This window comes from Carassius carassius, chromosome 37 (genome assembly GCF_963082965.1).
Source record: "Carassius carassius chromosome 37, fCarCar2.1, whole genome shotgun sequence".
Lineage (NCBI taxonomy): Eukaryota > Metazoa > Chordata > Actinopteri > Cypriniformes > Cyprinidae > Carassius > Carassius carassius.
The window spans coordinates 19,031,219-19,045,835 of record NC_081791.1 but is presented as its reverse complement, the minus strand read 5'-3'; the positions used below and the strand labels follow the sequence as shown (position 1 = coordinate 19,045,835).

General features: G+C 36.6%; 1 protein-coding gene across 1 annotated transcript; it reads left to right on the top strand.

The window, feature by feature from the left end:
* Positions 1-2,004: 2,004 nt before the first annotated feature.
* Positions 2,005-11,689, top strand: acvrl1 (activin A receptor like type 1). The gene is made up of 10 exons (XM_059528005.1): positions 2,005-2,098; positions 2,289-2,321; positions 2,623-2,853; positions 6,047-6,240; positions 6,666-6,765; positions 7,347-7,493; positions 7,649-7,924; positions 9,110-9,307; positions 10,388-10,518; positions 11,267-11,689. Exons 1-10 carry the CDS (start codon positions 2,029-2,031, stop codon positions 11,411-11,413), a joined length of 1,527 nt encoding a protein of 508 aa, XP_059383988.1. The 5' UTR covers positions 2,005-2,028; the 3' UTR covers positions 11,414-11,689.
* Positions 11,690-14,617: the final 2,928 nt, after the last annotated feature.

Here is a 14,617-nt window from a genome sequence, read left to right as displayed (position 1 = left end):
GTGGGCTTCTCATACATATCGCTGAAGGCAGTTTTATCTCACGTCAACTCTGGCTCTAATTACTGATCCATTTCAAAGCATCTCGGCTGACTCTGTTTTTCCATGACATCACATAAATATAGTATACGTTATTTAAAGTGTAACTAAACACCTGCTCAGAGCCTGACTCCACCCACTGACAATATTTGAAAAATGCTGAAAAGTGGGCAGATCGCTTACTTTTAAAGTCTGCTGGTAAACTATGCAGTCCAGCAGTGCTGTAGCAACCAGCAACACACCTCCGTACCATCCTGACCACTGTACTAAATACAGATAAATCTACGCTAACTTGAAGATCTAAATAACTATATAATTGCTATGCTAAATAGATGCTATATTAGTCTATCCTGGTTGTTACCAATACTCGCAATTCCTGCTCCTGACTCACTACAGTGATTTTGAGGGTTTTATACTGCCAAGGGCGTGGTAGCTCGTACCAAGGGGCATGGTGAGCTGGAAACCGCTTACGTCACCTGCCACCGCTTAAGTCACTTGCCACCGCAACATCCAATAGGAAAAATCAACTGCAGTAGCCACCGTTCAACCTGAAGAGGGCAGCACTCACACGTTTTTACACCATATATTGTAGAATTAAAACACTTTATACTCAAATTGGTTTAGGGTTTAGTTACTCTTTAAAACTGGCCTTTATTTGTCCGTGTTGACCCTGCCCCCGGCCACTATAAGAGGCCCGGAATTTATTTGACTACCGGTTTTTATTTGAGGAATTACGGTAATTTTGGACACTTATTCAGTTAAAAATGTATGAATGCCATTGATTTAGATACTAAAAAAGCAAACAAGCAGCCATCTATGTAACTATAGAATTTTCTCAGAATTCTAATGTGTGTGTGTGTGTGTGTGTGTGTGTGTGTGTGTGTGTGTGTGTGTGTGTGTGTGTGTGTGTGTGTGTGTGTGTGTGTGTGTGTGACCAAAAACTAAATATTAACAGTAAAAATATTAGTAAGAATTCATTATTAGTTTAAGAATCAATATTAGTTTAATACAATAAAAAATATATGGAATTATATGTAAACATAAAACTACATTTATTACATTACATAAAAAAAAAAAAAAATATATATATATATATATATATATATATATATATATATATATATATATATATATATATATATATATATATATATAATAAAAATATAATAAAAAATAAATAATATAATATTTCAAAATTTAAAAAAAAAACAGAAATATTTTAGATAGATTAAAGACATTAATATCAAGAAAATAAAAATATACATTAGTATTAAAACATTTATATTTCATATATTAAATATGTTTCATGTAATATTTAGACATTTTAAGTGAAATTATTTAATAAATAATCTATATACAACAATTTTCACCAATTGCTTCTCGAAAGTATCTTTGGCCTTAAAGGGCAACACTTCAGCATGCAGCTTTTCCATCATCTTCATATAATAGGTTTTCACTCAGCCATTTTGCTTGCGTGACCAGTCGCCTTCCAGACCTAGAGGAACAAGCAATCTGGAATATCTGGACGGCTAGCCGGGTGTGGCCTCTGAATGGCAGGAAGTATAGTCATCAATATTTACTCTGCGTTTGCAGCAGCCAGAGTGTCTGTGAGGACCAGTGGCATGGAGGAGAGCGAGGCCTCCACTAAAGTCCTCTCCCACCCATTCTGACTGATCTCAACACAGACAAACTGACTGGACCCTCTCCATCTGTCGTTCTATAACACATGACTTCCTTTGGTGTAGATGGGGGATACTGAGCTTTTTTCCATTAGGGCTTGTAAAGAGATTCCAACACCACATGTCACTGTATGATTATGCCATTATATAATTCCAGCATGGAGCGATGCCTTGTAAAAGCCAGATCATGGAAGGATGGTGCAAGGGAGCATTAGATATATATATAAGAATAAATGGAAGGAGCTGGAAGTGGTTTTTGTGTGTGTGTGTGTTGAAGTGCTTGCTCTTACCCTCTATTCCCTCTTTCCTAGACATGAAGGCTTCTGAGATGCTCGCTGTACTGTTTGTTTTGGTGTATTCAAGGAGTTACACAACTCTTGCAGGTGAGGTTATATGATTGCAGTCACACAAAATGTTATGTTTGCATATTTCTGAGTGTTGCATGAAAACCAGCCGGGTGATGTAGACATTTGTTTCCTGAGTAGACAATAAGCCAGAGGTAGTATATATCTTCCTGCTCTGCTTTGACATCTTATTAGACACAGTTGCAAACAAACACGTTTCTTTTTCCAGATCACCTTTTGACTGAATCTCCCCCAGAAAATGGTGAGTATGTTGTCATATACCAGGGATCCTCAAATCTGGACCACGAGATCCACTTTCCTGAAGAGTTTAGCTCTAACTCTAATCAAACACACCTGAGCATGCTAAGCAATGTCTTTGGGATCATAAGAACATCACAGGCAGGTGACTTTGATCAGGGTTGGAGCTTAACTCTGCAGCGCATTGGCAATCCAGGGTAAGATTTGAGAAACCCTTTAATATACTTTATATATAATCAACTGAAATACTCTAATGCTATTCACACATAAAATTGTTACTTACCTTATCCCTTTCTTGTCCATAGGTGAAGGCGAGGAGGTCACTTTACAGTGTAGATGTGAGAACACCATTGCCTGTGTAAACAACACCTGCTGGGACCGTATCTGCTTCTACAGTTCGATCTATGAGCGAGTAGTCATTGGCTGTTTTCACACCATGGAGCAGTGCCATGTGCCTAATATACCTGGAGTGTATACCAAGTGCTGCACCTCTGCACACCTCTGCAATGCAAACATCAGTGTGCCTGAAAAAACAGGCAAGCCATTTTTTAAAGCTCAGAAGCAGTTAATCAAACAGTTAATATAGAGATTAATTAGTAAAATTAAAGACTCTTTTGCCTTGGTTGGCCTGACATTTGTAGAAGTTTGCTCTCTGCTGCTTCCTACTGTTATATTGGTGTTTGACCATGGTTTAATTTAAAGGGGTCATATGATGCAATTTAAATTTTTCCTTTCTCTTTGGGGTGTTACAAGCTCTTGGTGCATAATGAAGATGTGTTGAAGAAGTTGCAAAGACTAAAGTCTCAAATCCAGAGATATTCTTTTTCAAAGTTAAGACTCTGCCACGCCCCCCTAAAATGGCTCATTCAAACACGGCCCCACAAATAACAACAATATTAAAATGACAAGTTTTTGCTTAACGTCGCCCAAATGTTCACACAAAGAAAGAAGACATGGTTTCAGTAACCGCAGTTAGTGTTGAAGCACCCATGTCAAGGAGATGCTGTGTGTATCTAGGCGAAAGCAAAAGCACTTTATTTGGACTTCCGAAAGTTGATGCATTTAGGAATCTTTAAGATTACTTACAACAGAACAGCAACGCATTTTATGGACGACCGTTTTGAGAACCTAGGATAGGAGGCCATTCTGACTTTGCAATGACAATCTGGCGCTTCTGAATCAGCTACTGTAAGTATGTTATTAGTTAAATTATTTGCTGTTAACTGTTCAAATGCAGAGTTTTGCGTGTCGTGCGTGCGCGTGTGTGTGTGTGTGTGTGTGTGAGTGTTAGTGTGTGTGTGTGTGTGTGTGTGTGTGTGTGTGTGTGAGAGAGAGAGAGGGGGGGGGGGTCACACAATGGAGTCAGTCTTAACCATCCATGGCTTGTGTACTGCAAACACAAACTAGCTTCATCACGGTGTTTGTCACACAACTCTGTTCCCCTCTCATTCAAAATAGTGATCTGTTAGCCAGCACCCCCCATTATGGGACTCACAGCTGAAAGTGCCCTACCTAACTTAAAATTGTAACATTTCCTTACTTCAGTGTGTTACACACATAATATTGGTGTCTTTGGAACGAAGACCCTTTGGGCTTTATTTTTTATCAACCAGATTTGATAATGCTCAAAAATATCAAAAGTTATAGACACTGAAGTGCCTTGAATTTTTTTTTTTACCACACTGAATTTTATTTTTATTTGATATAAAATTACATGAAATCAGTCCTGGAGCAATCTAGAAAAACTAGGGAGTTGAAAGTCACATGTCTCAAGAGTTTCTATTTTAAATCTGAAGACACCATGAAAAATGAGATTCCTGCAACCATTTTTTTGAGACTATGTCTAGTACAACTAACCCCCCCCCCCCCCCCCTAGAAATGCAGCATTTATAATGAATTACAATGAAAATACGTGCTGATGTGCTGATAACCAGTTATAGAGATGGTAATACTACAAATGTGCCATAAAGTCAATAAATCGCACTCGATTCATATAGATAGCCGTGATTACACAGTAATAGTGAGCCGATTTGCACTCAAACAGATGGTAATCATGCAGATACAGACATATTCAACATAAAACACACTCACACATATATGAAAACTGTTGAAAAATTTAAAAATAAAGAAAAAGATGATTGCTAAGTTCCGCCTCCATCAGAAGACAGGTGCGTCAGAGCGCGCGTCACGAGTGCCAGAATTCAAATAAACTATCTTTCGCCTATCTTTCACTTTGTTTTTTGTTGATCGTCTCATTCTGTTTGTGACACTGTATGCTACAAAACCATGCCGGTTTTTTTTTTTTACCACTAAGCCGCAGTTTCTGAGCATGAGTTATTCCATCACGAGGACGCCCGTGTCGGGGTGCAGGCTAACAGGTTAAAAAAGCATCATATGACCCCTTTAAACTTATGTTAAAAGGAATAGTTCACTCAAAAATGAAAATTCTGCCATTATTACTCACCCTCATGTCGTTCCAAACATGTAAGACAAAACACAAATTAAGATAATTTGATGCATTCCGAGAGCTCTCTGACCCTCCCATAGACAGCGAGGGTCTGATGAAGGCTTAGAAACGTAGGAAGGAGACTGTTAAAATAATCCACAACCCTAATTTTCTGAAGCTACAAGAATACTTTTTGTGCACAAAGAAAACAAAAATAATGACTTTTTTTTAAAAATGTGTCTCCCTTTGTAGCGCCATTTTGGAGAGTATCACATACATGCTGTTCTGTGTCAGCAGCACCATACATGTTGTATACGCAGTTTACGCTTTGATCTGAACTTAAACATATGTTGCAGTACCGGTATGTTGTTTGTGTATGTGATACTCTCCAAAAAGGAAACTTAGTTGTTGTTGTTTTTCCTTTGCGCCCAAAAATGATTCTCGTAGCTTCGTAAAATTACAGTTAAACCACTGATGTCACATTAATTATTTTAACAATCTCCTTGCTATGTTTCTGAGCCTTAATATTGTGAGGATTGTTGTCTATGAGAGGGTCAGAGATCTGCATTCAAAATATCTTAATTTGTGTTCCGAAGATAAACAAAGTCATTAAAGGTTTGGAACGACATGAGGGTGCATAATTAATGACAGAATTTAAATTTTTAAGTGAAATATCTCTTTAAGCATATGTTGCTTTAACTCAAATATAGAAACTAATAGAAAAAAATGTAACCTATTTAAATATAAAGATATATATTTAAATATTTTTCAAAATACAAAATGGTCACAAATATATTGCTTATCTTTTTTATTTTTTTAATTAATTTATTTTAGTTAGATATACCCTCATATGTTTTGCCTATTTTTATTATACTTTTAACCTACATATATTTATAGTGTGCAGAATATCTAAAATATGTGTCTTGTATTTACCCAAAATTTATTTTCTTGCCCTTTTTATTTAATATCATTCAAACTTTCAAATTACATTTATTATATAAAATCGTCACATCAGTTAGATGATAACAGTAACTGTTATCAGTAAAAATGTTGCATTTCTTGTCAGATGCCTGTTTGTTTGCTACTTTATATCTAATGTAATGATATTCATACTTTTTAAGTGATTAAGTCTCCAGAAATGTCCGAAATCATTTTGAGGCATTTGATGCAGGATGCTGAACACAACATTTTCCTGCCAAAGTTGAATCTTTTAAAAGAACATCAAATGTGGCTATGCAGCACTGTTGTTCCAGCTGGTCTGGTACAGTGATGTTACTGTCTGTTGTGTCTGTTTCCAGTGGAAAAGCCCATCAGCATGATTCTGCTGGTGGGAGTGCCACTGTTGGTGCTGCTGGTGTTGTCGATGGCAGCCTGTGGGCTCGTGTTGTGGCTACGTATGAGGCGACAGCACCACCAGCTGGTGGAGCACGACACCTCCATGCTCAAAGTCCCCAGTGGAGGGGACCCAACATATGGGGTACAACACTACTGCTGGGTGGCATTCACAGCTTTTTCACTAATCTCAGTATCTTCACTTCATTATTTGTAATGAGCTAGTCTTAAAGATTAGTATCTGATTTTTGCACTCTTATTTACATTAGAGAAAAATCTCTGTTGTTTCTCAAAGACAACAAAGAGATTCAATGGAGAGAAAATGTTATCTATGGAGAAGATGCCTTTGTAATCTCAAATACGTCTCACAATGTTATAAAGTGTGTTTAAGATACCAAAGTCTGTAACCAAAAGAGAAGAAACATCTGAGACGATGTTTTTTAGTTATAACTGAAAAAGAACTGACATCTTTAATTCAGTTTCCACAGCAGCCTCTGAGCAAGTTGTGATTCAAATTGTGTGATTTTTCGGCTGATCGGCAATCTAAGTGTGTGTAATTCTCCTTTTTAGGACATATTTGATGAGTTTTGTACGTCAGGCAGTGGGACCGGCCTGCCTTATCTGGTGCAGAGGACCATGGCGCGACAGATCTCTCTGGTTGAGTGTGTTGGTGAGAGAACATTCATATCTCATTACACAATGCTGAAGTCTAGGAGTTTGAGATGTGTCATGCTGCATACCTTTTTTTTTCTTTTCTTTTTTATAAATGCTGTACAACATTGAATGTGATTGAGAGGGTGGTGGCACACTGATTTAAATGTACCAACCTTACATTTAAATACTTTCATATTTTAAATGCTACCATAATTAAATAAATACTTTTTTAAACTTACAGATTAAACTGAAAGATTACACTGATTTAGATCAAATTATTATTGTTATTATTATTATTATTGGTAGTAGTAGTAGTAGTAGTGGTAATATTGTTGCTGTTGTTATTAATAATTCAATAAAAATAACTATTAACATTTATTGTAACAATATTATTATCTATAAAATATTATATTAATATTTCGTATTAATGTAAATATTAATGTAAAATATTAAATTAGATATTAAATTGTATTTTTAAATATAAAAATAATAATAATGCAACAGTGCACTGATAATCACTATATACCACTATAAAATGTAAAAAATATAAAAAATATAATTAAATTATTAATGTTCCCATCTTAACGTCTTTGACAGGTAAAGGGCGTTATGGAGAGGTATGGAGAGGCACCTGGATGGGAGAGAGTGTGGCTGTCAAGATTTTCTCCTCTCGGGATGAACAGTCCTGGTTTAGAGAGACTGAGATCTACAACACAGTCCAACTAAGGCATGAAAACATCTTGGGTAAGTTCCACCCACACTGCATTTTTCATTGCTCGTGTGTTGGAAGGGATTGTTCTGTGAGTTCTGTTGCAGCCACAATATGTTCTGACTTACCCAAACATTACACAATGTTTGATTCAAAGTGTAATATTTATCTCTTACACATTCTCTGTCAGGCTTCATAGCTTCAGACATGACGTCGAAAAACTCCAGCACTCAGCTGTGGCTGGTCACACACTTCCATGAGCTGGGCTCCCTCTATGACTTCCTGCAGTATAGCACGCTGGACCCCGAGGGCTGCCTGCGCGTGTGCCTTTCTATCGCTAGCGGCCTTGTGCACCTCCACACAGAGATCCTCAGTATGCAGGGCAAACCGGCCATTGCACACCGAGACCTGAAGAGCCGCAACATTCTGATGAAGAGAAATGGGCAGTGCTGCATCGCAGACCTGGGTGAGAAATTACGGAAATAAACAGAATAGTCTTTAGCACATAACACATTCCAAACCATTATTGATACAGAAATAAATGACTTCTCATATTGTCCTGATTACCAGAGCATCATTGAGGCTTTAAGGTCCTGGGGTGGGACACATTAGTAATCCTCTATCAAAATACAATAGCTACCACCAGAAGACCTTATGCTAAATATGCTAAAAACAATCAGAATACTTAAGCAACCACATACCCTGGAAACCACCCTTAACACTGAAGCACAACTTCCATTCAATAAATCTCGATAAGCTTTGTTACTTTTGATATTAAAAAAAAAGTCTAATTTCAAATTCTGTGCATTTTATTTTATTACAGTTTTCAACCAATAAATGCTGTTTTGGGGCTGTCTAATATGGAGTGAGTGACAGATTGCTAGCGCCTCAGTTCAAGAAAAGTGGCAGTGCAAAACGTGCGTGAACTGATCATGTCCTCCACTTTAATACCATTTTCAACACAAATTAAACATGAATAAACATCAGAAGTTATGTTAAAAGAAAGATGACAACTTACTGAAATCCATTTCCTGTTTCATGTAATTCCTAAATCAGTGGTTCAATCACGCAAATTCATCAGTATAAAAGCTTCTAAACAATCTCACGTCATTTACCTCTGTATTAATTAAATCCATCAGTTTTTATGACAGCCACCATGTTTATATTTCAAAAAATAAATTAGAGTAAATATAATTTTGTAATTCGAACTTTATTATTATTAAATCTTCATTGAGTGTAACTTAATTAAGCATAGCCTTCATTATTGTAGTAATGTAGTACCAACCGACTCGTGTATTTTACAGCATTAGTTGAGGTTTTTTCCTTGAGAAAATTAGCATGTAGCCTACTGTACGTGATATATATATACAGAATAAACAACACTGAATGTAATCGAATCAAATCAAAGCTTGTCAGTCAGAATCTAATAAAATTTGTTTCAAAACCCAGCAACCAACTAACAACCAACAAAGCACCTTTGCTACCAAATAAAAACACTGCTATAGGAACACCCTGGTAACCACCCAGAACACTTAAGCATAATGGAAGAGTCTGTTATTGCCAAATCATTTTAGTAAAAAAAAAATCCCATTTTACCACAAATACTGTTTTGTTTTTCTTTTTAAACAATGTCTTCTGTGTGCCCTTTCAGGCCTGGCTGTCATTCACTCTCAGTCTTACGATTATCTGGATGTGGGCAACAACCCGAGGGTGGGCACCAAGCGTTATATGGCACCAGAGGTTTTGGATGAGAGTATTCGTGTTGACGTTTTTGAGTCTTACAAACAAAGTGACATCTGGGCCCTAGGTCTCGTCTTGTGGGAGATAACTCGTCGAACTATTGTAAATGGTAAGATGGGGTGATTATTAAACTTGATTTGGTGGCACCACTGCTGTTCTGTGCTCTTGTGACATGGAATTCATTTTAATTATGCTTCAAAGTGTTTATATAAAGTATTGATACCAAAAACTTTAAGATGCCAAGTCTTATTAAATAATAATTGGGTAACGTTTCATTGCACATCGCAACTTTCATTGAAAAGTTCTCTGACTGCAGGATCTCAGTGTTCTAACTAACGTTTGGTCTTCTGTTGCTAAGCAATGATTTTCACCATTCCAATAGATGTGATAGACTTCTCTATTTATTTTTTCTCATAAGTTTCTTCATCTTCCTTCCCCCTCAGTTTTTTCTCCATGGGTACGTCTGTCTCCTCTATCCACCCACGATTAGCAGCCCAATAATTATAAACAATCTTATCTGGTGTCAGCACTCCTGCTCATGAAGTCCAGATGCGCTGCTACTCTCTCTTTTCTCACTCCCTCTCTCACACACACTCACTTTTTAAGAAGCATTTAATCAACCCTTTATATATTTTTTTTTATGTACTGTGATTCTTTAATTAATATAAAATTTTTATTCAATAACAGCATTTATTTGAAATAGAAAGCTTTTGTAACATTATAAATGTCACATTTTTAAATCAATTTAATACCTCCTTCCTGAATGAAAGTATTAACTTCTAGAATAAAAAAAATAAATAATAATAATCTTACAGGCTCCAAACTTTTTAAAGTGTAGTGTGTCCGCTTCCAATTTGCATTTCTAAAACACTTCTTTATTTTTATGTATAAGAACTTCTGTTTTAAGTAAAAAAAACTTTTTTAATTGTCTCACTGTAGCTTTTTACCCCGTAGTGTCAGCTGCCATATGCTGCTCATAGACTCCCTGGATCCTTTCCAGTCATCCTCCCACAGAAGTATTAGTACTGCCAACCTTAAAACTCCCAAACCACTGTTTTATAGATATGGTCAGAAGAGACTTTCAGTCTCGGCACACATCTACATTATTGTCAGTAAAAAAATAAAATGCAATGTAGTCAGCAAACGTTGACAAAACCCATAAAATCCTTTAATTCTGTGGTTCTCTCAGGGATTGTGGAGGAGTACAGACCGCCGTTTTTTGACGTGGTGCCCTCTGACCCCAGTTTCGAGGAGATGAAGAAAGTGGTGTGTGTGGACCAACACAGGCCCAGTCTCCACAATCGGCTACACTCTCATCCGGTAAGATAGTCAAACATGCCAGAGATACAGACTCAGTGACTCGGAAGACTTGGTCTCCAGTCAGACTCTACACAAGGCTTTGCTTTGACAGCTGCAATCTGGAGCAATTTGTTAGGAAAGCATTTGATGTGTGTGGGACAAGATATTCTATCAGTCTTTGATGTCACTGAAAAGAATCTTGGGGGTTTTAATTTTAGGCTTGCTGTAGAGAGCGTATTTATTGCATATGCAACATAGAAAATGGTGGAAATGTACATTTATCAAGCTTAATGCCATAATCAAGAGAAAAGCAGCTATTCAGCAGCCATGTGAAGAGTAGCAGACTTTCAAGCTAGTCGCTAAATTTGTTGCGAATTGCATTTGAAATATTTCTTCCTTTGAGTCCATATCTTTTGTTGAAACTGTTTGTCAAATTAGATTGTTTTGTCTGCCACAAACACATTCTCCTTCCTACTGTGTATCTACTTAAAATCCAGAAAACCCGAACAACTAACTGTTTTGAAATACACATCTGATATGACATGTTTTCAAAGCTAGCATGGCACATCAACACAGTTCTCACCGAATCCTGTGGTTTTATATGAGAAGTTGGTTGATTTGGAATTGAAGTTGATATCTGGGTCACTTCTTTGTGTCTATTTTGGGAAATGGATGTGAAATGAACTCCAGACACTTATATTCAAGACAAACATGTGACCATCAGAAATGACAAAATAATGACCGTCTACCTTTTCTGTTTTCTGTCAAGATCCTGTCTGCATTTGCGAAGATTATGAAAGAGTGCTGGTTCCAAAGCCCTTCCGCTCGACTCACTGCTCTGCGTGTGCGAAAGACCCTCTCCAAACTGGACCAAGACCATGACTACGACATCGCCAAGCTCAAACTGGACCTCTAGAATAAACTGCCATGCATAGCCAAAGAAGTTGAATTCTAATGGACCCACATGACACATTCATCCATCTGAGTACTTTTAGACTCTTTTAATGTGCCTTTCAAGCTTCTTGTCTTAAATCTACAATGAACATGGCTTATCTTATCAAGACATTAGTTCACTGTGGGAAGTTGAGGCTATTACTGCACTGTTTCTCCTCAAATATATATCCCCACGAATGCTTTTCCAGGACCTGCTTATTTCAACACAGTGACTCATTTCTTACTGAAATTAAAAGAAGGTTGATGAACCCACAAAATTATTTTCCCTATAGTAAGAGTGAAACGTTTTTTTCAGGCAGGATGTGGGTCATTCAGGTGTTTCCTGAATTTCTTAACTTCCTAAACATGACTGAAACCTGGAAAGGTAGGCACATGCTTTAGACTGTTTTTTGCACTTGTTTATTTTTTTGGCGCCATTAAAGACTGGACCGTCTTTTTAAGAGCAAGTACTGCATTACAACTTGCACCAAGTAATTATTAAAACGGAGGACATTAGCATAGTGCACTTTTATAAATTGTTACATGTTTTTTTACAAGATTAAAATTACAGTTACATTACTCTAGCTGTACTTTTTTATTTTAATATATATAATGTACAATATAATTGCTTTTTCAAAAATAATCATCAAAAATGTCTATATTGCACAAAATGTCTATTGTTATTTTCACTCCAAATAATAGTAAGTATTAATAAATTTCAGGATACTGAAGCAGACTTTGAAATTTTCTCTATACCATAAGGGTCTTCGGCAAAAAAAAAAATTAAAAAAAATCCCAAAATAATCCCAAACTTATTTTTGTGGACGAAACAATACAATAAATGATAAAGTGTATAAATATATACAAGAAAATGTGTATAAATAAACAAATAATTACAAGAAGCTAAATTTAATTTAAATGTGTCATTAAGTTTTGTCCACTAGAGGACATCATTAATTGCTCTTTCCTCCCCAAAGTGTTACATTGGGTTCTTACTGCCTTTTTTTTTTTTTCTCAGCACAACAAACTGTGCCAAAGCCTGATCTGGTTAATAAATACAGTATCACTTTAGAAAAAAAGAGGGCTAAATTTCCTTTTGCCTCAATCCATTTCTTATAAACCATAAACAATGTGTATCCTGTCTTACAAGCCACGCAATCTCGCAATTGTTATAGAATTGTTGTTCGGCATGAGAGACACTAAAAGACCCGATACCCCTCGGGAGCTACCAAGACACTCCTCGATGTTGCTGAACAACATTTCACAGATACAATACTGAATGCATCCTTCACTATCATGTTTCAGACAGACCTATATTTACCCGGTGCAAATAGATATCTCACGTATCTTATTCACAGGAACGAGACTGCCAAATGGGTGTCTTTCCAGTATAAATCCCTTCCTACGCACACCAACACGCAGAGAAGGCCAAAATAGCAGATGTTCCACTGATTGATGGATATTTATAAGATGTTTATCTGTTTTTTTTTTTCCTGAGCCAAAGTTTCCCTTCAGCGTGTCGCGTTTGTCTTGCTGTCAGATTGCATGGGGGAGTGAGAGGATGGGCATTGATTTCTGTCTGCCTGTTTATCTATGTCTGCGCCCTTGCTATATACATCTGTGGACAAGCATAGAGAGGGAGCTTTACTGGAGACAATTCCCAAACTCTGACTGTCCGGTCAAACAGAGAGAGGGTTATTTTTACCAGACGCACAGTGCTGAGTAGAGCATCAATGCCCTGCTCTGGTAGGCCAGACTCCTCTGAAATGGTGTCCTTCTATCAACTGTGACATTTTGCACAGAGCGGACCCTTTCCACATGCCTTTGTTTGGAAAACTCGGATATGAACGCCCTGCTGAAATATGTGGATTGATAATTGAAAGATATGACCCTACTTTATAGACAATAGACAGCCAGGGGCCAGATTAGTATGCAGTCTAGCAAAGGCAAAGAGGTTAATGGTAACAAAAGAGGTTTAAGACTGCAGGCCGCAATTCTAAACGCATTGTGTTTGACCTTTGCATCGAGAGCGACTTGAAAGGAATTTCAGTGTAATTAGATTAGGGCTTGTACATCATTCTTTATGTACCCATACGGCTTAATGCACTAACCGAGAGTCTCCTCATGTCATGTGGCCATTAAGAGGACAAATACTGAGTGCATCAAATGTCTCTTTATTCCTCAAAATTAAAATCACAAGTTCTCCTCTGCCCTGCTATTTAGAGGAAGTAAACATCCTGAGGTCCTGGCAGAAGCCAGAGCGCTCCTATAGGAATATGTTTGACTTGTTTCCCCTAAGACGCAGTGTCCTTTTTCATACTAGATGAAGATTTTTTTTTGTAATCACTGATTTGTTATGAGGGTCTGAGGTCTCTTAAGCTTATAACCCATGCTGCGGTTTTTGTGGGAGTCCTGAATGCTTTTCGTGTTGCTCACAGGGGTTCTGTAAGCTCCTTTGGATCACACACATCCCACAATGTGGATCCAGCTCAAAAAGGTAACTTTGGCTCCGGAGTCATATTATTAATGCTGAGCCTCTGGAGAATAGTGAACACCTCCTGCTGGATCACTACTAAGACGTGATCCAAAAGCTGCAAATGTGTCACTGCTTCCATACAAGTCAGACCTTAAAATATTCTCAATAAATAAATAAATAAAAATAATTCTTCATTAAACAAACTATTCTGTAATAATGAATGTGTGCATGTACAGCACATTTTATGATTTACGATTTACTCATCACTGATGCTTGAAACATGACATAACATTCTAGTTTTATTTCTTAATTACATTTTAAATAAATTTTAATAAATAAGAAAAAAAGTCCTGGTTTAATAAATGTGATATCATAATTAATGGCTGTTTTATCAACAATATCAGATAAATCTATCAGATAAATCAGTTTCAACTATTCTATATTCTCAATCATTCATTTATTGACATGACTTCAAGATTATATTATATTATTTTTTTCCATTTTAATTCTAATATTATTAATATTCATAAAATCTTTTTGGAATCTACCAGCATTGACCCACATTTTGAGAGACAGTAAAAAAATGAAAAAAACTTTTTGTAAAAGAATAAAAAAATAAAAAATAAATAAATGTGTTAATACATTTGGAATAGATTACCCCAAAATACTTCCTTGGTTTAAAAACTTTGTTTTGGGTTTTTTTCCCCCCCT

Bases quoted from the DNA above. Each gene is read 5' to 3' on its own strand.
- acvrl1 (XM_059528005.1), top strand. From the start codon at position 2,029: ATGAAGGCTTCTGAGATGCTCGCTGTACTGTTTGTTTTGGTGTATTCA. The intron at 6,766-7,346 runs GTGAGAGAACAT...CGTCTTTGACAG, and splicing joins CTCTCTGGTTGAGTGTGTTG to GTAAAGGGCGTTATGGAGAG. The intron at 9,308-10,387 runs GTAAGATGGGGT...TGGTTCTCTCAG, and splicing joins TCGTCGAACTATTGTAAATG to GGATTGTGGAGGAGTACAGA.